The 24,894-nt window shown below is 55.1% G+C and overlaps 1 protein-coding gene across 9 annotated transcripts in view; it reads left to right on the top strand.

Annotated features, from left to right (window-relative positions):
- HDAC7 (histone deacetylase 7) overlaps positions 1 to 24,513 on the top strand; it is an 88,425-nt gene extending 63,912 nt beyond the window's left edge. For 7 of the 9 annotated variants that reach the window (XM_080368890.1, XM_080368887.1, XM_080368892.1 and 4 more), the window contains 24 exons: positions 8,202 to 8,398; positions 10,050 to 10,140; positions 12,173 to 12,284; positions 12,740 to 12,855; positions 13,024 to 13,146; positions 13,649 to 13,758; positions 14,185 to 14,301; positions 14,524 to 14,722; positions 15,620 to 15,828; positions 16,136 to 16,345; positions 17,172 to 17,397; positions 17,866 to 17,999; positions 18,640 to 18,760; positions 19,001 to 19,050; positions 20,166 to 20,273; positions 20,502 to 20,557; positions 20,776 to 20,863; positions 21,186 to 21,305; positions 21,761 to 21,858; positions 21,952 to 22,070; positions 22,272 to 22,405; positions 22,515 to 22,599; positions 22,842 to 22,980; positions 23,631 to 24,513. In XM_080368890.1, coding sequence (XP_080225016.1) covers positions 8,202 to 8,398; positions 10,050 to 10,140; positions 12,173 to 12,284; positions 12,740 to 12,855; positions 13,024 to 13,146; positions 13,649 to 13,758; positions 14,185 to 14,301; positions 14,524 to 14,722; positions 15,620 to 15,828; positions 16,136 to 16,345; positions 17,172 to 17,397; positions 17,866 to 17,999; positions 18,640 to 18,760; positions 19,001 to 19,050; positions 20,166 to 20,273; positions 20,502 to 20,557; positions 20,776 to 20,863; positions 21,186 to 21,305; positions 21,761 to 21,858; positions 21,952 to 22,070; positions 22,272 to 22,405; positions 22,515 to 22,599; positions 22,842 to 22,980; positions 23,631 to 23,676 — 3,008 coding nt within the window. In that variant the 3' untranslated portion in view covers positions 23,677 to 24,513. Of the gene's footprint in view, positions 1 to 8,201; positions 8,399 to 8,472; positions 8,622 to 10,049; positions 10,141 to 12,172; positions 12,285 to 12,739; positions 12,856 to 13,023; positions 13,147 to 13,648; positions 13,759 to 14,184; positions 14,302 to 14,523; positions 14,723 to 15,619; positions 15,829 to 16,135; positions 16,346 to 17,171; positions 17,398 to 17,865; positions 18,000 to 18,639; positions 18,761 to 19,000; positions 19,051 to 20,165; positions 20,274 to 20,501; positions 20,558 to 20,775; positions 20,864 to 21,185; positions 21,306 to 21,760; positions 21,859 to 21,951; positions 22,071 to 22,271; positions 22,406 to 22,514; positions 22,600 to 22,841; positions 22,981 to 23,630 lie in introns of those variants that run through there. The other 2 variants (XM_080368895.1, XM_080368889.1) reach the window with 2 other exon arrangements.
- The last annotated feature ends 381 nt before the right edge of the window (positions 24,514 to 24,894 follow it).

Genomic DNA, 24,894 nt, shown 5'->3' with positions numbered 1-24,894 from the left:
GCCCTTTGGTCATGAATTTCCCTCTGTTTCGGAGGAAATGGCAGTTATTGCGAGGTTTCCTTGGGGATACCTTGCACTCCTCCACACAGCATCCTCCCCTGCGGGGTGTTGTGCTGCTGTTTGGAATGGGGTTTTCAACCAGTGGGGGTGGGAGGATGCAACCGCTGGCAGGAAATGACTGCCAGAGGTTTCCAGCTGTGCCAGAGCTGTGGTGGGGTTCGAGCCTACTTGCTGTCCCTCTGGTCCCATGTCCTGGCTGTGGTTGCATGAGATGAGTTCTCCAGTCCCACCTTGCACCTTGTGCTGCCCACACTCAAACCATGTGCCACAGGGACCTGATCTTGCAAAGAAACTGATAAAAATGCTGTTTGTTTACTTACTTACTTTAGACATGCACAAGCAGACATATACCTGCCTGTATAGGCATGGGTAATGGTGCCATATATCATGGCACGACCAAAGAACAGCTGGCAGGGTTTGGAATGCCTTACAGTGGGATTGCAAGCAGCTATTTGTGAAACCACAGCTGCTATATTGCCTGCCTGTGATGTGATTCAATCCTGCCTGTGCCCAGCTCTTTCTGTGGCTTAGTACCTGTATGTCTCTGACCAAATGAACCCAAATTTAGACTCAAAATCTTTTGTCAGGTTTTGCTGTGCACATTTTGCCTCTGCATCTTCATGGTTGGGGTGCTTTGAAGGCTTTAAAAACTCATCACTGGGAGAGAGGCAGCATCCAGGGAACTCGGCCCCTGGCACATCTGCAAGTTGCTCCGGTTCCTCTGGGAGCTGTATGTGAGCATGAGGCACATTATTTGGTGCTTTAAGTACTCCCTGCAGTGATGTTTGGGTCTGGTATTAAGGTTTGGGGCTTTGGCATAATTTAGCATGATGCAGGGTTACCTTGCGATCCTCTTGACCAGCTTCGCCCTGCAGGCAGAACACTTTCAAGGCCAATCTTAACATGCAGATTTGAGTAGCACATGGAAAACCTGTCTTGAAACAGGCATCTAAGTGCACTGGTGTGGATCTGCTCACCCCACCAACTGCATCATGGGGCAGCCCAGGGCCCTCACATAGATCTGGGCCAGCGAGGAGGGGGTTCATTGTTCAGGGAGAGCACCGGCACCCACATTTCTATTGCAGATGCATCCGGACCACTTCCAGGAATGTTTTATCCAGTCCTGAAAGGTTCACTATACCTCTGCCTTTGGCAGTGGAGTCCTGCCTTTTGCTCTGTATGGATGCTGTGGGAATGTATAGCCTGATCCCATGTCTGATAAGTTTGGATGGGATCACTGATTTTGGGGTGTGGGTTGAAACACAGAGCATTAAAAGTAGCAGCAGATCCAGGTATGAAGCTTTTTGCTCTGTGTCCCTGTAGTGCAAGCTGGCCTCAGTGCACCCTGAGATCTTTGGGTCCTGGAGTCATGAGTTTCAAAACATTACTTAGGCACATTTTTGGGGAGAAAATTCCATGAAGGGCTGTTAAATGTCTGACTCAAAGGTCATGAGCCACAAATAATCAGGGGAAGTATCTTGCCCTGACCCACTTCCTGAGGCCTGATGTGAATCTCATTTATAGGCTTGAACAGAGTATTTTCTGATTTATGTGCTTGAGATACCTAAATAATGTGCTTTGCTCACAGGTGTATGTGCGTAATCTGAGTGGTTTCAGGTGTGTTGCTTTTAATCCTGGTTCATTACTTTAGTTGCAGGAAGGGTTTTGTGATGCATGGTTGACTTTGCCAAACTTTAATCATCGTCTGTTTCAAATTTTTTTCTGAAACTTTCTGCTGAAGAAAGGTTGCAAGAATCAGAAAAATATGGCTTTACCCTTATGGAAAAACTCTTGGGGGGGCTTTTCATAGAGAAGTATCAGCCTTTCCTTGATGTCTGGTAGGGAGGAGAGGGATCCACCCACATCTGGCCAATTCATAAAGCCCTTGAAACTCCCAGTTAACATACTCCATAAAGAGTTATCAGAATTTGGCAACTGCCTGCTCCAAACATTACATCTTCCCTGAGCATCATCTGTTCTCTGATGGCTCATATGGGATGCTGCGTACAGCCTCTCTGCTCGGGGACAGCTGTGGCGGTGCAGGGCCTTCCCCAGAGCTGCGTGGTGGCTCCCCTGTGCTCCCCCGGCAGCTGCCTGGCAAGTCGAGGAAGGAGGAAAATGCCCCAAACGCTCAGATTCCACAGGGCCCTGCAAGGAAGCCCCCCAGGGACACGCAAGCGGATGGAGGTAGGGGAAGCAAAGGGGCTCTTTGCTTGGGGTTCCCACTGTCCCCCAAGAGCTGTGAGCCCCAACAGTAGTGCCTGTGTCCCCACTTCACGTGTAGCTGGGCATAGATACCAGGGTGATGCTGGGTTTGTCATTTTTGTTTGTCTTTTGGGGGAGCATAGTGTTTGGTCCCATAATTAAACCCAGCATCTTGTGTATACACCCCAGGGGCCAGGGTGAGGTTATGCGAAGTACCCCGACTCTGGGATTTCCTATTTCTTGAGTTCTGGTTTTGTGATCTTCATGTTATTTCAACATAGTCCTTTTTGTGTGGTTTCTTATTTAAGTGTTTTTAATTTGAACAAATTCCCTCCAGCTAATTTTTGTTACTTGTGCATAACTTTGGAGGAGACCTTTTCCTTTAATAAAAGAGGAATGTTTTTAATCACGCGCATTCTTCAACCCAGCTGAACTCTGAACCTTTCACAGATAATCAACATAAGATGGGAAACGGTTTTTGGAAGAACCCTGCCTTTAACTGCTGCTCAAACTCGAGACAAAGCTTTTCGCCGTGTGTGATCGCCTCATGGGCAGCACTGGCACGCAGCACGGTAACCCAGCAGCCTGCCTTCATGGCAGTCAGGGCTGAAGGCAGGGATGCACAAAAAGGCGTAGTTCAGATGCGACTGGCATGCTCCTTAATAATCTGCCCCCCTGGTTTGTTTGCTGCTTGTTTTATTTCCCTCTTACATTTGCTGACAGCTGATCTTGCCTCTAGAAAAATCAGGAAATGCCAAAGCAAAGATTTCTGTACTCCTTTTATTATTTTTTTTGGGGGGTGGGGTGGGCGGGGGGTGGTGGTGGTGGTGAGTTTGTGTGTGGGGCTGGCTGGCTGAGATGAGCAGCAGCATGACCAGTGGTTTCCCCCTTTGGGGAGTGAGCAACACAAGCACCAGAGTACCACCGTCAGCCTAGGAAACTCTCTGGCACCAGATTTCACCCTGGCCAAAAGCTCAGCAGTAGTCCGAGAGGTGCTTGGCTGTTTGCAAAGTGGGGAGCCTGTCGCTGTCTGCGTGCTTGCTCCATGTCTCTCCCCACTTTGCTGGTGAGTGCGTGGGCTCTTGGAGCACTTTGCCTGGTTTCCCTGTGCCGTACCGTGCCGGCAGCCTGGAAGATGCTGGTAACCCGTGCCAAGTTGTTGAACATAGAGCTTGCGTTCATGCTCATACTGCCGAAGGCTTTCCCAGGGCACGCTGGAGAGAGACTCTGTGCTGAAGCTCCTCTTGCTGTGTTGCAATCTCCCCATCCCATGGAGGAAGGGTGGAGCTGCAGCAGCTGCTACCTGCCCAGGTGTGGAGCGGTTTGTTCGATGGGCTCGGCAGCCCTGAGTAGTCTCCTCCACATGCTGGGACTGTGGTGTGGTTCACTTCTGCTTCCTCCTAGCACGCTGGCATAGTGGCATTTTCCTCCTGGTGACCTGGATGTGCAGGGTGACCCAGAAAACCAACTGCTTGGTGCCACAACGATGGGACATCCCTGATGCTTCTGCTTTACTGGTGTGCCACATGGTACAAGTAGGGACAAGGCAGCAAGTGATCCCCATGGCCACCTTTGCCTCTGGCTCAGGATAGAGGCTGATCTGTCTTGCTTTGCACCGCAAATACCTCCTGGGTTGTCTGAGCTGAGCAAATAAGCTTTGAAATGAATGATTACTCAGCAGAAGCAGGGAGAAGGCATTATGCCCTTGCAGAGAGGCTGAGTTTTGCTGTGTTTCAATGGCAGGGTCATTTGCCCTGCAAGCGTTGCCCCGGTCCTACCACGCTGCTGCTGGTGACATGGTGGCTGCTGAGTCCCTGCCAGCCCCGGCACTCATGTGAAGAGGCACTTGCTACCAGCACCAGCCTTCCCATGTGAACGTTCTTGCGAACTAAAAATAATTCACAAAAATGTTGGCAGCTGGACATCCAGCTGGGAGAGAAGCCTGCCCCAGAAACTTTCCGCCTCTTCCCTGGGTGGGTGCTCCCAGCTCACTTGTCCCTCCCTCAACACTCAGCCCTGCTCCTGGTCATGGGGGTGAGGAGGATGATGGATTCAGCCTCCCGAGGCTGTATGGAGCCAGCAGAGCGTCCCAGTCTTGGCCTGTGCGTCCCTGTCTCAGCCTGTGTCCCAGCCTCTCTGTTGCCATGTGTTGTGGTGCTGGTAGCTCGTGAGGGTCTGTAAAGAACGAGCAGGACCCAGGCAGGAGCCATCAGGGGGCTGGGATTTTGGCCGCCTTTAGGTGAGGGGAAGGGGAGGAGCTGCTCATCTGGCCGCCTGCCCCGTGAATCATGTGTGAGCATCGGAGGCTGCGGGGAGGGGAGTTGTTTACTGTAACTCTTGGCAGAGGTCCCAGCATGAAACCCCAAATGAATTCAAGCTGCAGCAGGAGGTCATGGCTGAAACAAACAGCTCCCAGGGTACGAAGGGCTTTGCAAAGGGGCCCAGAGCTGCTGGAGCAGGAGGAATGCAGGGCATCCCTGGGGAGCTGTGGTGCACAGGTGCCACATGCCAGAGAGGTCCCGGCATGGGGACAGTGCCTGAGGCTCCTGCCCAGGGCCTGGGCTGTGCTCCCAGTGCTGCTGGTCCTAGTCCACCCTTGCCACCCTGGCACTCTGCATGTAAAGCATTGTGTTTCTAAGCTCTGGAAGACTGCCCTGAATTTTGTGGATTTAGTCTGTGCTGGCCGGGAGCGAAGCTGTTATGTCTTTGCACAGACTGGGATGCCCGTGTCACCCCAGGGCACCCCAGGGAGACAGTATGTGCTCCCACAGTGCCTTTCTTTTCATCCCATCCTCCCTTTCTCCCATGTCCTGAAGATTTTGCTAAAATATCTTGACCTGAGCAGCCCTTGTGTACTGTGAGGTGCTCCCTGCACCATCGATGTGCAGAGCTGGAGGGGCATGGCAGGCAGGAGGGTCCACACAGCCTCCGTCAGCAGCTCTTCCCTGGCTCCAGTGCCTCTTGGCCGTGGGGATGCTTGACAGCCTTTTTCCTGGCTCCGGGCAAGCGGTGAGGAGTTGTTTTTCTGGCTGCTGGCCAATGGCCTGCCCGTCCTCCCTCTCCCCCAGCACACACGTTCCCTCCCACTTCTCCTCTTCCACTGCTTCGGAGTTTGTTTTTAAAAAGACTAAAACAAATGAGGTAGAGAGATTCCCAGAGACCCCACCAGTGCCTTCCTCCTTGGCTCTGTGCTACCATCTGGGTCTCCCCGTCTGTCCCTGGAGGGGCCCATAATAGCCCCTCCTTCACCTGTGGTTGCCCCTGAGACCTTCTCACCCCTTTTTGCCCTGGGAAGGTGCTGGAGGGGCAGCATCAGGCTTGTGCTGAGCCTGAGGATGCTGCCAATGGGGAGGCGAGAACAAGACTGCTGCTGTTGGGCTTTGGCTGATGGGAGCTCCCCGTGGGCATTTTTAGCATCACAAGTGGAGAAAGGCTGTGGCCACTCTTCTCCAGATGTCATCAACGGCGAGGGCAGAGGCCGTGGCTCGGTGGGCTGATCCCTTCCTCCTCATACCCCTACTTTCCCCTCTGAATGATGATTCTTCAAGTAAGCAGCCCTCTTCAGTGCCTTAAAACTGAGCCGATATCTGCAGTCCCCTGGCAGCCCTGCTGCATTTCCTAGCTCCTGCCCCTTCGTGGTATGCAGCAGGACAGTTAACATTCAGCTGGAGGGGACCAGGGGATGGCTGAGCTTGAGCAAGTTCCCGCAGACAGACAGCATTGCATGGCAGGGATTTGGCTCAGCTGGGAGATGTCAGAAGTCCCCATTTGTTTCGCCTACCTGTAATGAGATTTGTTCATTAAAGTCTGGCCTTGTCTGGCTGCCAGCAGCCCGGCACGTTGGATAGCACTGCATATACCATGCCACTGCCTCCCTCCAGCCTTCCTCCCACTGAGCGTCCCCGAGGGGTTTGACCAGTGCCCATCACTCTGGTATCTTCTGCCTCCTCCCTGGGAGATGGGAACACACGTGAGCTGAGAAGCAGGAGGCAACAGCCTGGCTTATTGCTTGCATCCTTCCGAATCGTTGATGTTTAGCAAGATGTGAGGCCCTTGGGGGGTCGCTGAAGCTGGGAGGTACAGCCTCCCAGGGTGCCAGTGCTGGCACCATGCTGCAAGGAGATGGGACCGAGTGCAGCAGCCCCTTGGGTAGCGCTGGGATGAATTGTCAGCCCTGTGGAGAACATCAGCCTTTTCAGGCCCCCTGCCTGGCTTCTTGCAGGTGTTGAAGGGCACATGGTAGGCAAAACAAAAAGCTGAGAGAAGACTAGTGGTCTTCTTGCTTAGGATAATTTCACTTGGGCTCTTGTTTGCTCATAAAAATGCAGCTAAATGTGCTTATCTGCTTTTGCCATGCCAGATCCCCAAAGGGGGCTGTGGGGCTCATCCTGCCCATCTTGTGGCATCGCACCATGTTCAGCCCAGAGGCACTGGTGATAACAGAGCAAAGGAGCTCAGCAGCTTTTAGGCTGTGGCTGTTAATCATCCTCAACTTCCATATTGGGCCAGTTATGGTGGGGCAGGCAGGGTGCAGCAATTAGAGCCAATTAGCCAGAGACAAATTAAATCCCAGGCAGTTATCAGCAAGATGGAGAGAGAAGGGAGTAAACCCTGTGATGGGGTTTCCTGGGGACATCAGGTTCTTCCCCACCAGGGGCTGATGTAAGGGATGTTTCTGTCCTGGAGAATTAAGCTGGTGCAGAGAAGCGTTTGCTCTTGACCAGAGGGAATTTTCCTTGCCTGGACCATGCATGAAAGGCAGAGCTGGCCCTGTTTCAGCAGGGCTATGCGCCCCATCCCCGTGGTCTGCAAGGATGTATGCCTGCAGTTATTAATAGTCCCTGTGCCCTCCTTGGGCACACGCTTGTGCTCCTTTGCCTTGCAGGGAGGCATGGGCTGGGGTGAGAGCGTGCTGGGTTTCCCTCTGGTAGAGCTCTGTAAGTGCTGCATTGCAGGGCATGAGCCTGCGGAGATTTCTTCTGCAATATTGCAGTCATCAGCACAAGCCCCCAGATGCTGTTGAGGCTGAGGTTTGAACAGACAGGGCATGGTTCTTTGTCTATAAAGTAACGTTTGCATTTGTGGTTTTTTTTTGAAATGTAAACTTTTTCGGAAAATACTAATTTGTTTCCTGCCCACCTGCTTATTTCCAGCATCCCCTGTAGTGCAGTGCCTGGGGTGAAGCTGCAGTGGTCACGGCTGCTTTGCACCCAGCTGTGTTTGGTTTGAGGGATGTCATGGGCCCATCTGGGTTGTCCAGTGCATCCTTCAGTTACTGTCATGCTCATTTGTCCCCTTTCTGACTGCACTTGGCTGACTCACTGCCTGCTTGCTGTGTTGTTCGGAGCATCTCTCTGCAGAGGTGCAGGAGGACCAGTGCAGCTGTCGTTACCCACATGGCTCGGTGGCCCATCTGCAGGTTTGTCTTCTGTTTGTTGCAGCTGGAGGCAACGAGCTCTGCTCTGCACTGGCCTGTGGCCTGTGCAAGATAAATTAAGCAAAGCTTTAGGAGCTGGTCAGTGAAAATCCCCTGCTGCAGTGGGTGCTCTGATGCTCTGTGTAATTGGGACTATTTCAGGTGTTCCCACGAGGACAAGGGATTCACCATGCAGGGAGGCCAATGTCCAGGCATGGCAGGAGCATCTTAAATTCACAAAGCAATTCTCAACTGTGGTGTCAGGAAGAGCTGCCCGCAGCACTTTGGAGACTCTTCAAAGGTGTATAATTTACAGAATTTTCTGCCCAGATGACAGAGGAGGCTTTTGCAGGCAGTAGGTGGTGTATGGCAAGCCCTTCTCGATGGCAGGGCATGTTCCCCACAGTGCGCTTCTTCTGTATCAGGATATATCTGGGCCCCACCCTGATGCTTTACCTGCCTAACAGGGTGGTCTGAGCTGGACAGGGACTGAGCTGTACCCCTCTTTGTGTCTTGACAGCTGCTGTGAACCCCTGCACCTCCCCACGGGTGCCCCAGACCGCTCCCATGGACCTGCGGATTGGGCAGCGTGTGGTCAAGCCTGGCTCTGACACCACCTTGCTGGCCCTGAAGCACACGCAGCAGCTGCAGCACCAGCTCTTCCTCGCCAGTCTGCACCAGCAGCAAGTGGAGCAGCTCACCCACCAGCACGTGAGGGTATGGGCGCCCTAGGGTGCAAAGTGGAGGTACCTGCACCCACTTCCAGTAGTGGCTGGGTGAGGACTGGGCAGTTTGAAGAATTAATTTTGCCCCCAAGGCATGTGCCGTGCATGTCTGCCAGCAGTGCCCTGCATTGGGGCTGGCTTTGTCTGAGCTTCTGTCTCTGGCAGGGATCAAGAGGAAGAGGCTGGAAATCCCAACCCCAAAATAACCTTCCCAGGTGAATTCCTTCTTTCCCCTGAGCTGGAGGGTCTGTAGTGCTTTTTAGCCAGCCCGGAGACCTCTCTGGTGCAATGATGCCACTTAGGGAGTCAGGTTGGGGGAGGGGTCGTGGTGGTGCCTTACTTTTAGGCCAAATCTCCATCCTGCCAAGGCCAGTGGGAAGACTGGGGCCTCCTGGGATGTGCAAACCAGGGAAATGTTTTCAGCCACATACCATGTGTGCTGAGTGAGGAGCCAGAGCAACTGGACAGGATGCCTGGTGTCTGTGATCTGCCACTCTGCTTGGCCACCGCTGTTTCTCTGCCCTAAAGGCATGGCTTACTCACTTTACAAACTCATTTGCTTTTCTGGGAAGCCTGCACCGAAATTCTCTAGTGTCACCCAGAATAGCACCCCTGCCCTGCACAGCCGCTGCTGCCAGACTATGCGTTGTCATAAAATTACTGCAAGGTTTAGCTTGGACAGTTCCTCTGGAGGCCCCTGCTGAGGGCAGGCCCAACTTCAGAGGTAGGGCAGGTTGCAGAGGACCACATCCAGGCAAGCTGTGACCATCTTTAAGAGCAGAGACCACCCTTGCCTGTCCCAGTGACAGGACTGCGCTGTGCCCATGGCAGGAATCAGTTCCATATATGCAGATGGGATTTCCCTTGCTGCGCGTCTGTCCCATTGCTGCTCATCTTTTTGCTGCACTCCTTGGAGGGCCCTGGTCCCATCTGCTCTGTAAAAACCCCTTTGGATGGTGAGAGATGCAGTTGTACCCCCTCTCCTCTGGACTAAACAAGCCCAGCCTCATCCTTTTCTCTCACATCCCATGTGCTCTGCCCCTGAGCGCCAGCCCTGCTCTCTGTGTGTGGCATGGGCTCACTGGTTCCAGTAATCTTACCTGGAAGCCTTGGTGGACTCATACTGAGGTTTTCTCGGAGAGGCTGAGCATCAGCTTGGTCCACACAAGGAGAGTTAAGATGCTGCTGCTGCTGCCATGATTGTTGGGTGCTTAAGAGGCATTTGTGCTTTCTGACCTCTCTGTGAGGTGGGACCAACTCTGAAAAACACGAAGACCCAAACTTGTAAGACTAGTGTAATAACCCTTTTTATTCAACTATGATTTTTATTTTTTGTTGTATTACAACATGCCCTAGCTACAGATGTGTCAAAACACCATGAAAGGCAGCAAGTTGAAACAGACTGGTTTGAGTTTTACAATGTCCCTGGGGAGAGCAACTCTGGAGATTCAGGTTTGCTATGATGACACAACTTGACACGTTCTTGTACCCATCACATTTCCAAAAAATGACACAACTGCTGTTTCGGACATGCTCGATCACCATGTCATTGTGCCTTGGGCTTGGGGAGAGGATAGGAGGGCTTTGGTCTACGCTGGGTGAAGCTAGGGTCTCCTGGTGTTGATGTCCCCCTCCTCTCACAGGTGACCATGGAGTCCCCGCACCGTGAAGCTGAGCCTGGGCAACAGGAGCAGGAACTACGGCAGATCCTCAACAAGGACAAGAGCAAGCGAAGTAAGAGCCTCCATGTGTCTGCTGCCTGAGGAGCCATGTCCCTGAAGCCAGGGTACTCTGCTCACAGAAGGAGCGAGGTCAGAGTGGCTTTTGGAAGGGGTCTGAGCAGGTGATCCTGCCCTTAGCCAGACCAGTCTCTGCTTACTCTTGGTCTAAAGGCATGTGATAGCATCCACAGCACTGAGTATCTCTGTCCCGTGCATCAAACCGAGCCGTGCTCTGTGTCCATGTGGGGCCATAAGAACAACTCCGTGTCCACAGGGAAGTCCGGACATTCTGAGCAGCAAACAGCGATGCCAGCAAGTTGCGCTTAGCAGCTGGCAAGAAACTTTTTTTGGCCCTGCCCTGGCTGGTGGTGTCCTTAGTGATGAATAGCTCTCCATGCTAACGTTGCATTGTGCCCTACGGCCGCTGCAGCGGTGCTATCCGAGCTGATGGTGCTTGTGACTGCACTGAGCAGGGCATGAATTTGCCTGGAGAACTTAAAAGCCCTAGGCTGGAGCACCGGTGGCAGCGGGGAGAGGTTACTGAGCTGCCCCCACGCTGGCCAGGAGAGTTTGCAAACCCTGGCGGCTGTGATCTCCCGGCGCCATCTAGTGCCAGGCGCTGCGGGTAGCGCGCAAGGAGCTCACCGGGTTTTTAGACGAGCAGAGCTCTGCATCACAACCCGAAGATGCAGCTGCAGCATGCATCGGACACACTGCACCTGCCCCAGTGTCTGTGAGCCTACTGCCCGCCTGCCCGTCCAGTCTGAGCTCTGTCAGGAATGCTGTTATTTTCCCTTAGCTTCCAAGTGGCTGTGGAGCACAGGGCTGCTCTGCCGCAGTTTGCAGGGTTGATGGGGGTAATTGCAATGCTGAATACACAGTGCCTGCCCTTCCCATGCCATTCCTGAGCAAACAGCTCCTGCGAATGCAGTCTGCTTGGCATGGCTTAGCAAGACAGCCTACACACAGCCCTTTTATGCAATGTGGGATTTAATCATACAAATTCATTAATTAACTTGTGCTCAGAGGTGCCACATGTCAGAACAGAAGCGTGGAGCATCCCCGTTGTAACTACAGAGCGTTCCTGCTTAAACAGATGGTTGGGGATATGGCTTAGGCTGGGTAGGAGCATGGGAACAGGCCCTGTTTTGAGGTGGGAAATGACATGGGAGGCTCACAGCAGTCAGGGACTGGCCATTGTAGTACCCAGCAGCAGTCAGACCTCTCGTGGGGGTGTTTCACCACTGTGGTGGAGCCAGGTGTTGGACGTGGGTCACTGGTGTTTGTTTGCCAGCAAGGTGTGGTGAGTCTCATGCTTTTCTGCATCAAGAGATTCAGGAGCCTCAAAGCTGGTCCCTGAACTTTTTGGAAGTGTTTTCTTTTTCTTGCTGTCTCTCATGCAAACTGTCCCCATTTGTGAGGGCAGAATACAGCTGCGCAGGGGGTTGAGGTGCAGGACAGGCTGAGCTGTATGCCGTTAACTGGAAATTATCAGCATGTAACACGGGCTCAAAGAGCCCCAGGGCACAGTGTCTCTGGAGAGGCTTCAGAAGGATCCCATGCACCTGTGGGAGTTTTGTTGCTACTGTGTGAGCCATGTTGTGCTTTCATGCCCTCTTTATTCTGTGGATGTCAGCTTATACCTGCTCTCTCTGGCTTAGATGAAGCAGGAAGATCTGCCACTGAGAGCTGCCTCTGGCAGTGCTGTGCCTCTCACCAGCCATGTTCCCAGTGCTTAGCAAGGTGCATGCAAAAAGATCAGGCTCCTGAGGTGATGTGGGAGAGCAGAGCATGGGATGCTTCCCTGACCATCTGGGAAACTCCAGTTGCCCCAGCTGGCCTTTCTCTCCCCAAGCCAGGCTTGACCTGAGAACTGCACCAAGCATCTCCACAGGGTTTTCTCAGTGTCTGTGTGCTTGTAGGGGTCTCCAGACATCCTGGCATTACTTGCGGAGCCATGGGGCCACACTCATGTCTGCAGGGAGCCCTTTAAGTGTTCTGTGTTGGCTCTCAACCCTGTGTGCTTATTGCTGGTCTTTCTGCAGGTGCTGTGGCCAGCACAGTGGTCAAGCAGAAGCTGGCTGAGGTCATTCTGAAGAAACAGCAAGCAGCTTTGGAGAGGACCAGCAACCCGACCCCTTCAGCCATGCCGTACAGGTAAAACAGGGCATCCTCAGGACCTGGAAAAGGTGGATGTTTATCTTGGGCAAGATCTTGCTGATATCTTTTGTTTCCTGGTCTTTAGAGATACTGCTTAGCTAATACCTGTTGGGGTTAGGTAGCTTTGTTCTGTGTTAAGTGCTTGTAGGAGGTGGATGAAGCTCCCACACTGTTTTCCATGACCTCATTGTACTTGGATGGCTTGTCCCACTCGTGACCCAAAATGTATTGTCAGGCTTCTTGTCTTTTGTCCCAAAACAAGGCAAAACCAGCAGCTTGATCCCTTGTATAGGTGCTTGTGGTAGTGGACAGGACAAGCTTTTCTGGCCACTGGCAGAAGACTAGTCCATGCCCAAGAGAGGCAATGGGCCACCCTTGCATGGGAGGGTGTAGTGTGTGGCACATGGCTGCCAAGTAGAAAAGGTCTCTAACAAGGTGGCTTCTCCCCGTAGGTCTTTGGAGCCTCTGGATCCTGAAGGCCCTTCCCCTCCTGTGCTCAGCACCTTCCTGTCCCCTGTCCCTAGCACTTCTCTTGACCCCCCAGAGCATTTTCCTCTGCGGAAGACAGGTAAGGACTTGGGGATAATGCCATCTCCCCTTCCACTGTGATGCCCTTGCAGCCCACTTGCAGGGGACAGCTGGAGCTGAAAAGCAGGGTGGCCTGACCCCAGGAAGCCAGTCCAGCTTTTCCCCTGTCAGCAGTGGGGCTGGAACTAACTGCCTTATCTGCTCACAGCATCTGAGCCCAACCTGAAGGTGCGTTGCAAGCCCAGGAAGTGCCTTGACCGACGCAAGAACCCCCTGATGCGGAAGGAGAGTGCTCCCCCCTCACTGAAGAGGCGGCCACCTGAAGCAATTGGTGAGGGCTTTGCCTGGACAGTCGTATCTTGGGGTTTGGAGAGACCTTGGGGCCAGGCTGGAGCAGCTATGGTCTGCCCAGGATCCTGCGCCCCATCTACCTGGGGGGCCATGTCTCGAGGGCTTGGCATGTAATCAGTGCCTTCCTGAGGGCACAGCTCATGGAGGGAGCTCTCTGCCATGATGGTGCAGGGACAGATGAGCCAGGAAAGGATGCTGCTGCAGCTGTACCCTGCTGCTTTTCTGGCCCAGGATGGACCTACAAGGCTGGAAGGGTTTAAAGCCCTGAGCAAATGCAGCTGGTCCGGCTTCCTCGCCGTGCTGTGGTACTTCCCACGCTAGCAGGGCAGCTCTGTCTCCACTGTGCCAAAGGGAGATTTGGCCCTGGGAGGCAGGTGGGCAGCTGTTAGAGGGAGAGAGGGCTATGAAGGGCTGAGGCGGGGGCTGTGCAGCCCTTCTCCAGGTGCTTGTGCCCATCGCCCCCATTTCTCTTCCCTGTGCAGACTCCTCCCCGAGCAGTAGCAGCACCCCAGTGTCTGGCTGCAGCTCTCCCAATGACAGTCTCCCTGCTGAGCATGGAGCCCTCCCTGCTGCCTCCAGCATGGCCCACGAGGTGAGTTCCGACAGCCTCACAGCCAGGGGTCTTGCAGTGTGGGGCTTCCTGACCCTAGGGTTGGGTGCCCTGATCTCCCACTCCCATCCTAGGCTCAGATGAAGGTAGCATGCTCCCCCAGAGACCCCAGCCCTGGAACCCTGCTGCCCAGGAACTGCCCTTAGCCCTGCTTTCCCTGCACAGTGGGATCCTCTGTCTGGCGCAGCACTGCTCCTGATGCACTGCCCTCCTTTGCAGTGTGCGTTTCTTGTCTCCTAGTGTATGTGCTGTCCCCATGGGTCCCCAGTGCCCCTTGCCCTGCTCCCAGGCATTCCCCCAGGCATCTGGGGCTCAGCTCCTCTTCTGCTGCCTGTGCCCAAGCTGCTTGTCCCATGCTGAGCTCTGCCGCTTCTGGAGCAGGAGACTAATGAATTGTCTTTGGTGCAGACACCCCTGGCCCAGCGCCTGATGATGCAGGAGAGCTCACTGGCCCAGTTTGCCCTGCAGAGTGCAACCTCCCTTCCGGCTATCACGCTGGGATTGCCGGCTACCACTAGCACCAGGGTAGGTAGCCAGGTTTTAGGTAGCCCCAGAACTGGGCAGAGGGTCCCCACAAGGCAGGGGAAGCCCTTTTCTTTGGGCCTGGGGTTCCTGGGCTCATGTCAGGTGTGTGCTGGCTCTGAGTATTTGCAGGCACTGCCTGTGGGCACAGTGAGGATGTGCTGTCCTCTCCTCGTGCTGTGTTCCAGCAGGTTGCTAACCCAGTCTTTCTTCTCTTCTCTGCAGGGAGAGTCAGATCTCCGCCCCCTCTCCAGCTTGGCACACCGGGTGCCTGTGCTGAACGGACCTGTCCTCACGGGCACACACTCACCCATGTTAATACCAGCTGGCTTGGAGCAGCATGAAGCTGCGAGCCCCTTATCCCCTCGGCTCCAGCCCGTCATCATCCTTGAGCCCTCGGTCACCCACACTCCACTGGTGGCAGGTAAGCATTGAGCTTGGTGACAGGCACTGAGGCTGTGTCACTGCTGTCCAGGGCTCAGTGAGGAGCTGTGCTTGGAGTGGGCAGGTTTTTTGGGTGCCAGGAAAGCTCAGTGGCCTTGGTTTTTCCATTACTCTCCCATGAGCCGTGGCAGAGAGAATGAAAGAAGTTGACCCTGATTCTGGCTAGCCGGCAAGCATGTCCTTGCCATGGATGAAACGAGAGTTCAGCACGCACCATGGCCTTGACAATGCAGAGAGCACCATCAGTTTTGGCTCTTCATTCCAGCTGCCCCTCACCCTGCCTGAGCTGGGCTGCTGTGGAGCTGTTCACCCTTCCCGCAGCCCAGAAGTCCCCCTCCAAGGGGTCTTTCCTGCCTCTTCTTAGATTCTTGTGCCAGCAGATTTCACTACAGACCCTGCGTTGAGCAGGGCAGCTCAGACCTTTTGGCTGTGCCTCTTTTCCCCTAAGCCCCTCTGGGTAATCTGCTCTGACCAGCAGAAAGAGAACTGGCTCCTATGTGCAGGTTCCTGACTCCATCTCTCCCTGCCCCCATTATACCTGCAGTGAAGGAAGCTTCTCCCATTGAAGGTGAAGCTGGGGGTGGACTGAGATGATTGAGGTCAGACAGATCTTGTCCCCAGACCACTGTGGGCTGTGTGAGGCCAAAGTGATAGGGACAGAAGGAGGCGAACCATAAAGGCACAACCCATACATCCTAGCCTACCAGTACTGGGCTCCAGGGCTGGGTCACTGTCATTTTTAGGGCTGTCTGGAGATAGTGCGCATGGGTCTAGACGGCACTGATGCTTGTCTTGGTGTGGACTGACAGCTGCACAGGGTATCATGTCTGCCCAGTGGAGAACGCCATCCCTCACCTCTCCTTCCTCTCCCCTCCAGTGCCAGGTCTGGGAACAGTTCCCTTCTCCTTCACCCCCTCGCTCATCTCTGCAGAGCGTCTGTCGCTCCCAGGCCACCATAAACCGCTGGGCAGGACCCGCTCAGAGCCCCTGCCCCAGAACCCCAAGGCCATCCAGCAGCAACTGGTGTACCAGCAGCATCACACCCAGTTCCTGGAGAGACTCAAGCAGCAGACACATCTGGGCAAGGTAAGTCGTGGAGGCCCAGCCTGGGCATGTAGGAGGCGATGGGAGACAGATGCTAGAAGGGTGCCTGGTGGCATCCCTGCTTGCCAGGCAGTGGGTGCCAGATGTCCAGGGCCAAGCCCTAGCCAGGCATGCAAGATGCTGCCTTGCCCAGGCCTATAGCAGCAAGCTGAGGGTACATGCTTGGCTTCCTTGGCTCCCTCATTCATCATGCTCCTGCCCTGAGATGCCCTGCCACCCCTCATAATCTTCTTGGCCTGGCCTGGCCCTGATACCTGTCTGTGCTCATTTGTGACCGCTCCAACTGCAGCGCATGGCTAAATCCAGTGAGAAGCCCCGTCTACGGCAGATACCCTCTTCTGAGGACATGGAGGCGGAGGGGACACTCCCAGAGGCTGGGGCTGAGAGTAGTGACCCGGCAAGGGCACACGTGGAGCCCACACGACCAGGGAGCATCATAAAGGAGCCCGAGAGGATGCCAAAGATGATGCAACCTCAGGAGGAGCTTGTCCTACAGCAGGTATGCAAGGGCTGTCAGGGATGAGAGAGCCCTGCGGGGGGCATCGAGGCTGCCAACCTGAAGCAGCTGGGCACAAGGAGCCCACGGGAAAAAAGGATAGTGCCTTCCTTGGCTGTCCTGAGCTGTGTGGAGCCCTTAGGGTGGTTTGAAGCTTTCATAACAGGTTCAGGCAGGAGTGGACTGTAAGAGGTGGAGTTCTAGCCTTGTCCATCTCTCCAGTTGTGGCTTAATTGCTTTGAGCATTAGTCCTGAACAGGCAGCATGCAGAGATCACTGCCCTGCAATTTGGAGCAGTTCTTCTCTCCATCCCTTAGTGTCTCCCATTTAAGGCTTTACACAAACCCAGCAAAGCTGGTAGTATCCTGAGCCTTGGATGATTCAGATAAGACCGTGAAAGCCACCCCCACAAAGGGGTGCCGTATGGCTAAGGACACAGGCACCACATCTGTACCTTCCTTGAGCCTGGGGCGGTTTGCTAGGACAGAGACAAGAGCTCCAGCCACCCCTGGCATCAGCAAGACTGGGCATGATCTCCAGATTGCTGGACATCATCCCCAGACTGGTGTGCATTTTCCAGATTGCTGCGCCTTGTAGCAGGGCTGCCCAGCACTGCAGGACTGAGCCAGCAGAGAGCAGCAGATGCTGCATGACTTGTCCGAGCTCCTGCAAACTGGCTCCAAGCCCCACAGCATGGAGGGGGCTGTCGTATCCAGACCCTGGGAGGGTGCGCAGTGCAGGGCTCCCTTCCCTGTGCCGAGTGATTCTACTCTCACTGCCTTGGCACTTTGCTCTGGACACTGTGCTCACCACTGCCTCTCTCCATCAGGCCTATCTCTGGGATTCCTACCAGCGCGTGCAGCAGCAGCTCCTCAAGCGGCAGCCCTTGGCCGAGTCTCCCATTGTCCCCACGATCCATGCAGCGCACAGGCCCCTCTCCAGGGCCCAGTCATCTCCTGCCACCGCAACTGTCTCCCTTCCTGCCCAGGACACAGCCTCCAAGACACTCTCCCTGCCTGTGCAGGAGCAGCCAGCCAAGCCACATTTCATAACAGGTATGGCCCGGCCCCTGTGCAGGGCTGTCACAGCTGGAGCTGCAGGGGCTGAGGATAAGAGCTGCAAGAGAGCTGGGGATGCCCAGGGGCAGCTTAGCATCAGTCCTAGTCACTCCCAGACTTATAGATCCTTGGGAGTGCTCTGGCTGGCTGCAGAAAGACCATGAGCGTCACCTTCTAAGGTGGCTTTTCCAAGCAGGACTTGCCTCCCTGGCCCCTTGACTGCTGTCCTGGTCCAGCGATGCTGGCAAGGTTCAGCTCTCTTACATATCCAAGGCAGGATTTGCTTCAAACGTGTTGGGACACAGGCTCCCATGATTTGAGGGAAGTGTTTCAGTGAAACCAAATAGTTACAAGTGTTTAGGGTCTCAGCCAGCCCCTGAAAAGGAGCTGAATTAGGGTCAGCACCATCGAGGCCTGGGTGTCCAGTTCAGTCTCAGGAGTAGCAGCTCTCCTTGTGTGTTGCAGGGCTGGTTTATGACTCGGTGATGCTCAAACACCAGTGCTCCTGTGGTGACAACAGCAACCACCCAGAGCATGCAGGCAGGATCCAGAGCATCTGGTCCCGTCTGCAGGAGAGAGGCCTGCGCAGCCAGTGTGAGGTGAGTGCATGTGGCAGGGTCTGAGCAGCATGCCTGTCCGGAAAGGGGATGCTGGTACAGCAGATCTCACGCCAGTGGTGTGATAGGTTATCCTGCTCCCATCTCCATCCCTTTTGCTCCAAGATCATCTCAGCCTGTTTACCACCATTATCCAGAGGGCTTGGTCTTGTCCGTTGCTGGCAGTGCCAAGTTGGAGCATGCTGGTCTGACCATCTCCAGCTTCAGATGGCAGCAGCAGTCTGCTCTGCTGGAAGATGGGCATAGGGAGAAGTGTGATCCCTACGGGAACAGGGTGTTCTGCCAACTCTGGGAACATCGGTGTCAGTTCCAATCTGTTAGAAACCTTGTCCAGGTCTAGCTGGGCTGACTGGTCTGCACAGGGCTCTGCAGTTGTAGGAAGGTGGTGCTGGCATTTCCTGCCTGATCCCTGCAAATGAGGGGGTGCTGAAGTTCAAATCCAATGCAAGAAGCAGCGTGCTGAACCTTGCAGCTGCCTCCTCCCCAGCTGCAGTGACACAAAATGTGGCTGTACTTGGTCAGCAGGATATGCCACTTCCACCCTCAGAGGCTGGCGTGCTTGGGTGGGAGAGCCTGTATCTCCCACCTGGAGCTGCTTGCTCACAGCCCCTGTCTGCCACAGTGTCTGCGGGGACGCAAAGCCACCCTGGAAGAGCTGCAGTGTGTCCATACCGAGCGCCATGTCTTCCTCTATGGCACTAACCCCCTCAACCGCCTGAAACTGGACAACGGGAAGCTGGCAGGTAAGTTCACATCCACACGGCTCCCTCGGGCAGCAGTGCCCTCACCTGCCTGACCCTGGCCATACACCCACTCCGGGTCTTGGAGCACTCTCAGCTGTGGGAACCACACCAAGCAGCTGCCCTGCAGACTCTTTTGGCCAAGCAGCCGGGCCAAACCTCCCTGCCTGTGCCAAGTGCCCTGTTCCCCACCATTCTCCAGTTTCTCAGCTCTGAAGTCCTTGCTGTCCCCTCTCTTTGCAGGGATCCTGTCGCAGCGGATGTTTGTCATGCTGCCCTGCGGAGGGGTGGGGGTAAGTGCTTGACCTCTGCTCTGGCTGGTTTTGGATGGGGCTGTTCCTTTCATCTGTCCCCAGCAAGGGCCCCCTCATGGGCTTGAGTGGAGAGGGAGCTCCTGCAGCCTTTGGGCTGCCGAGGCTGGGCAGCCTCAGGCGGGAGCGCTCCCATATGTGGGCAGGATATCATTGTATCCCCCCTGTCCCTGGGATGGTCCTAAGCATCCCACCCTTGAAAGGGGATCCTTTATGCCTGGTTACTCTAGGGGACCCAGCACCAAAAAGCCCCTCACAGCCATTTCTAAGAGCCCAGGGCGTTAGAAGGGAGCAGACTGGCAGGATGGCTAGGGGAAGCCGCAAACCACTGTCACCATTGAGGGAGAGAAGTGGTGTCATGGGCACAGCAGCTCACCACTTCTCTCCAGACACTTCTGTGGCCTCTCCTTTCACAGCTTGCCATCCTGGTTTCTCTCCATTCATTGCGTTCTCCTCTCTTCCTCTTCCCCACCGTCTCTGTCCTCTCTTTCTTTCAGGGTGGGTCTCACTCCATGTCTTCCTGCTGCTTCTTCTGGTTCTTCTCTCCTTGCCCCCACTGCTGGGCACCAGCTCTTCTCAGCCCCGTTTGCATCTACTTTCCCCGCTCTGCCTCCCCTTCCCTGCTCTCCTCCCACGCGCGGGGGCAGCTGGAGCTGCCCTTCTCCGTGGGCAGAGGGGAGCCTTTGAGTTGCACACATGGCGTTGATCAGAAGAGACTTGAGTTTTCCGGCTCTGGCTCAGCCTTTGACGTGACCCTGATCAAACCAAGATGTTTGGTTAAACAATAAAATAAGATAAAGAAGGTAATGAGCATTTTCTCAGTCAGTCCTTCCAGCTCCAGGGTGCAGGGTGAGATGCTCTGTGCAGAACTGGGCTGGGGGCTGGGGCTGAGAGCAGACGGAGGAGCTGCCATCCTGGTGGGAGGCTTGCCCCATTGCGTGCAAGGTGGTCTGGCTCCACGGTGCCTGGCCCTTCAGCCTGCACAGGACTTCAGCCCCTAGTCTCAAGTAGGGCAGCTGGCGGAGAGCGTGGGTCCCATGACTGGGATCTCTTCCACTGGTGCCTTGTCCCTACCTGATCAATCCCGTTGCTTCCAGGTGGACAGTGATACCATCTGGAACGAGCTGCATTCCTCCAACGCTGCCCGTTGGGCTGCAGGCAGTGTCACTGAGCTGGCCTTCAGGGTGGCCACCAGGGAGCTGAAGGTAGGCTGGCTTCATGTAGAGGTCCCAGGGCTGTGCGTCGCCCCGTGGCCAGGCAAGAGAAGGGCTGTGGGGTCTCACCAGCCAGTACTGGGTACTCCCAGCCCTGTGCTGCTGCAGGTTCCGTCCCCAGCTGTCCCCATGCAGCAGGACCAGCCAGCCGGGGTGTAAAGAGGGTGCGTGATGCTGTGGGAAGCAGCTCTGATGGCCTCACCTTTCTTTTGTCCCCAGAATGGCTTTGCTGTGGTGCGGCCACCCGGACATCACGCGGATCCTTCCACTGCCATGTAAGAGACGTCCCTTCCCAAGCTGCAGGGCTTGGGGCTGGCATGTGGGAAGCCACAAAAAACAGCTCCTTGGCTGAAAATCACTCCAGAATAAACACCAGGACCCATCTGTATCCAGGCCAGGGGGAGAGGGGAGGGTGAGCCTACCCTTTAGGGAGCATGTGGGCCAGGAGGGAAGGGTCCCAGAGCATTAACCATCTGTGACTCCCTCTTCACAGGGGATTCTGTTTCTTTAACTCGGTGGCCATCGCTGCAAGGCAGCTGCAGCAGAAAGGGAAACTCAGCAAGATCCTCATTGTGGACTGGGTAAGTCACCTCTGTTCCCCAGCATGTCCCTACTCCTCTCCAGGACATCCCCAGGAGCAGGTGTCTGCACCTCCTTGCAGCTCTGGTTTGGAGCTGGACCGGAGAGCAGTGAAACCTCCTCCTTTGGGGACCGGCTGCCCGGAAGGAGTGTGGCTGGGAACCTTCCTGCATGTCAGGATGGGGGAGCAGGAGCAGATCCTGGGGATGGAGGACCCAGCCCTGGAGCAGGGTAGAGATCCAGTTGCTTTTAGCTCCATTAGGCTATTGGGCCACCCTCAAGGCTGGAAAAAAGAGCACTCTCGCAATATCTCTCTCCCTCTAGGATGTTCACCACGGCAATGGGACTCAGCAAATCTTCTACAGGGACCCTGATGTTCTCTACATCTCTTTGCATCGTCATGATGATGGCAACTTCTTCCCCGGTAGCGGGGCTGCTGATGAGGTAAAAAGCACCAATGTGCTGTGAGGTCTGTGCAGCTCTGCCCGAGGAAGCAGCGCTGGTGACAAAGGGCACAGCCAGGACAACAGGGCACTGACAAGTTTGAGCAGGGGATAGTTTTGTGTCAGTGCCTTGTGGGCTCATTTCTTATTGATGCCTGATCCTGCCTGGTTCACCCAGCTGGCTGCAAAGGTGGGGCTTCATCCCAGCCTGCAGCCAGCGGCAGAGGGACAGTGACTGATGGTTGCAAGGATCTGGGAAGTGTCAGAAAAATGCCACAGCTTCTGCTGCTCTTCAACAAGCTTTGCAAACCCAGCCGGCTTCTGTGGCACGGGGTAGAGGGTCCAGGACACCCTGCCTCCCCAGAGCCTGGAAGTGATGGAGCCCACTCAGGGCACTGCCCTGGCACCCCTGTAGGCCATATCCAGGCCTTCATTGCTGTCCTTGCTCCCTCACAGGTTGGTGCTGGCCCCGGTGAGGGATTTAATGTCAACGTAGCCTGGACTGGAGGGCTTGACCCGCCGATGGGTGACCCTGAGTATCTGGCTGCTTTCAGGTACTGTTCCTGTGTTTCTGCTTATCTCCTCTTTCCCTCCATGTTAGGCTGAGCCAGCACTTAACACCTCATGTTTGTTTTTTACCCACACAGGACAGTAGTGATGCCAATCGCACACGAATTCTCCCCTGATGTGGTGCTGGTGTCAGCTGGCTTCGATGCAGCGGATGGCCATCCGCCACCCCTGGGCGGCTATAAAGTCTCTGCTAAATGTAAGGAGGTAGAAGCAGTGCTGCTGGCTCAGGGCAGGTTGTTCCCACTGTTTACCCAGGCTGGGGCCACTGCATAGGGGTGGCAGCTCTCCAGGGAGTCAGAGGAGATCTTTGGGGTTGTACCTGCCCAGCATTGAGGGCCTGGGCCCCAGCGTTTAGAGCAGGGAGACTGACTCCCCGCTCTTCGGGCTTCTCCTCCAGGCTTCGGCTACATGACAAAGCAGCTGATGAGCCTGGCTGGTGGAGCCATTGTCCTTGCACTAGAAGGTGGCCATGACCTTACGGCCATCTGTGATGCATCCGAGGCCTGTGTGTCAGCCTTGCTGGGCAACGAGGTGAGAGCTGGGGGTCAGCGGGTCGTGGCAGTGGGGCTGTACTGGTCCTGCAAGCCGAGCCCTGGGCACAGCTCCCTCTTGTTGACCCCCTTGTGTCTTCATTCCACAGCTGGACCCTCTCCCAGAAGAAAGCATGAGGCAGAAACCAAACCCCAACGCAGTGCGCTCCTTGGAAACGGTGATCCAGGTCCAGAGTGAGTGTCCCAGGGCTGGGGGCTCAGTTAGTTAACGTGGAAGTTAGGAGTTAACATTTTCTCCCCTTTCCAGTAAACCCTATGACCTCCAAGGGGACAGCTGGCATAAAAGTCTCTAGTGGATTCTTCCATCATCATCCTTCTCATGGGAGGGTGATACCTCGTGTGCATTCACTGCAAGGGAAGCCCAGAGATCTGGGGCACCCCATCCTGGCACCTCCTGATTTTTGCTTTTCCTGCAGGTAAATACTGGGTGGCTGTACAGCGCTTTGCCTCCAAGCTGGGCTGCTCCTTCCTGGAGGCGCAGCACCACGAGGCAGAAGAGGTGGAGACAGTCACAGCCTTGGCCTCCCTCTCGGTGGCTGTGATGGTGGAGAAGAGGTAATGCTCTTAGTTAATCCTGGGGGATGTGGGTGCCTGGATGATGTAGGTGTCGCTCACTCCCTGTGTGCCGGGGTCCAAGCCCTGCTGTCAAGGGGGTGGCAGCAGAGAAAAGCCATGTCCTGCAGCCAGATGAGATTCTGGGAGGTCAGGACCGTGTTGGCTTAAAGCAGGTTTTGGTCTGGGGGAGTTAGAAATTATAACTGTCCTCCCCACTGAGATCTCTGATCCTGCAGCCCTCACGTCCTGGCAGATTTGGCCCCAGTGTTCAGCATTGTTGGGTGGTGGGTTGAGGTTCTGCATCCACATGGTCAGGACCTGGATTGGCTTCTGGGAGATGCAGTGCTGGGGTCTTCCCAAACAAAATGAAAATGAGACCAAATCCTCTTCCCTTCCTTGGAGGCTGGAGGTGTGGAGGTGGGTCACCTCCTTTCAGCAGCATCCCCAACCTGCCCACCACCTTTTTTCATCCTCACCAGGACTCAGCCAGAGTCTACATGGGTCTCAGTGGGGTGGGAAGCACTGGCAAGTTGGGAGGCTTGTTGGATAGCCCCAGAAGCTGGACTTGCCAGAAGGCTCTGTGATGCTGAGCGGTATATGCTGTGTGACACAGGTCTCCTCATTTCATGTGTCACATTTCTCCGTTTCAGGCCACAAGACGAGCTGATGGAGGAAGAGGAGCCCATGAACCAGTGATGAGCAGTGATATTCTCTGCTCCTCTACTTCCAGGATGTGGCTGGACTCTCCTGAGCCCAGTGGTCGCTCTTCACTCCTGGCTTCCCATTTGCCACGTGATCCTCACTCCTCAAGTCATGGTCCTGAAACAGCCTGGACCTTTGGCTGCCACCTCTGCAGGTGTCCCAGAAAGGATGCTCCTGCAGCTACCTGGAGGATGTCCTCCTCCTCGGGACTGATGGAAAAAAGACTAACTCCCTCTGCATGGCATGGCCTTGCAAACCTAGACCGTGCCTGCAGTCAGTTCCCAACATTCAGGACGTGAAACCCCTCCAGGGGTGTGCATGAGAGGCCTCCAGCCCTCTGGCTGCAGTGGCAGCCAGATACAGACCTGCCCTTCTCCTGGGATCTTCCTCACCCTTGGGGAGGGGGGTGGGTGTTGGGATGGATGTTGTGGCTGTGCTTCGGGTGGTTAGAACCACCTCCGGGACTGCACCCAGAGCTCCTTTCTGGCCCGGCAGCAATGCCTTTGAGAAAGCAGCCCTGTGTTTTGCTCGGGAGGGACAGGCTCCCTGTGTCTTCTCACAAAGGCTTCCTAGCTCCCCTTCCTCTGGTGGGGCATGAGGCAGGAGCAAGTGTGACAGTGACGTGGGGTATGAGCAAGTTCTGCACGAGAAGGGTTTGGACAGCTGTAGATGATGCGCCGATGCCCTGCAGCTGGGGAAGAGCAAGGGCTGGAGTGTCTGCAGTGCCCAGGATTGCACCTGTGGGTCATCCTAACCACTAACTAGACCATGAACCCTCTGGTGCTGGGGCTCTGATTTGCACTATATACAATTGACGTGTGCTAATGTGAACCGTACGTATTCTTATTTCCATGGGAATTTCGAGAACAAACAGCTCTTCATGTGGACATTACCAAAGTGCCTTGAGCCCTTTCAGCAACGCGCTGACCTGAGGATCTGTATCAATGTAGACCCCTGTAATCCCTGAAGCAGGGGCAGCCCAAGCTGTCTTCCAGTCACCACCCTGAGCCCACCCTGCAGTTACACCCCCAGCACCCCAATGGGCTCCTCCAGCTGAGATCCTGTGGGGATGGGGTGACGGGGGCAGGGGCAGGCCCCCCAAAAGGAAGTGTCCACCTAGATTTGCCTTCTTCCCATCTCATACTGCAACAGGGCATCATGTGCCTCCTCACTCTGAGAGGTAGGTAGGTCCCCTCTCGGGCATCGTGGTGC

This window comes from Falco punctatus (genome assembly GCF_963210335.1).
Source record: "Falco punctatus genome assembly, chromosome: 18".
NCBI lineage: Eukaryota > Metazoa > Chordata > Aves > Falconiformes > Falconidae > Falco > Falco punctatus.
Note: the sequence above shows the minus strand (reverse complement) of the source record. Positions and strands in the feature narration are given on the sequence as shown.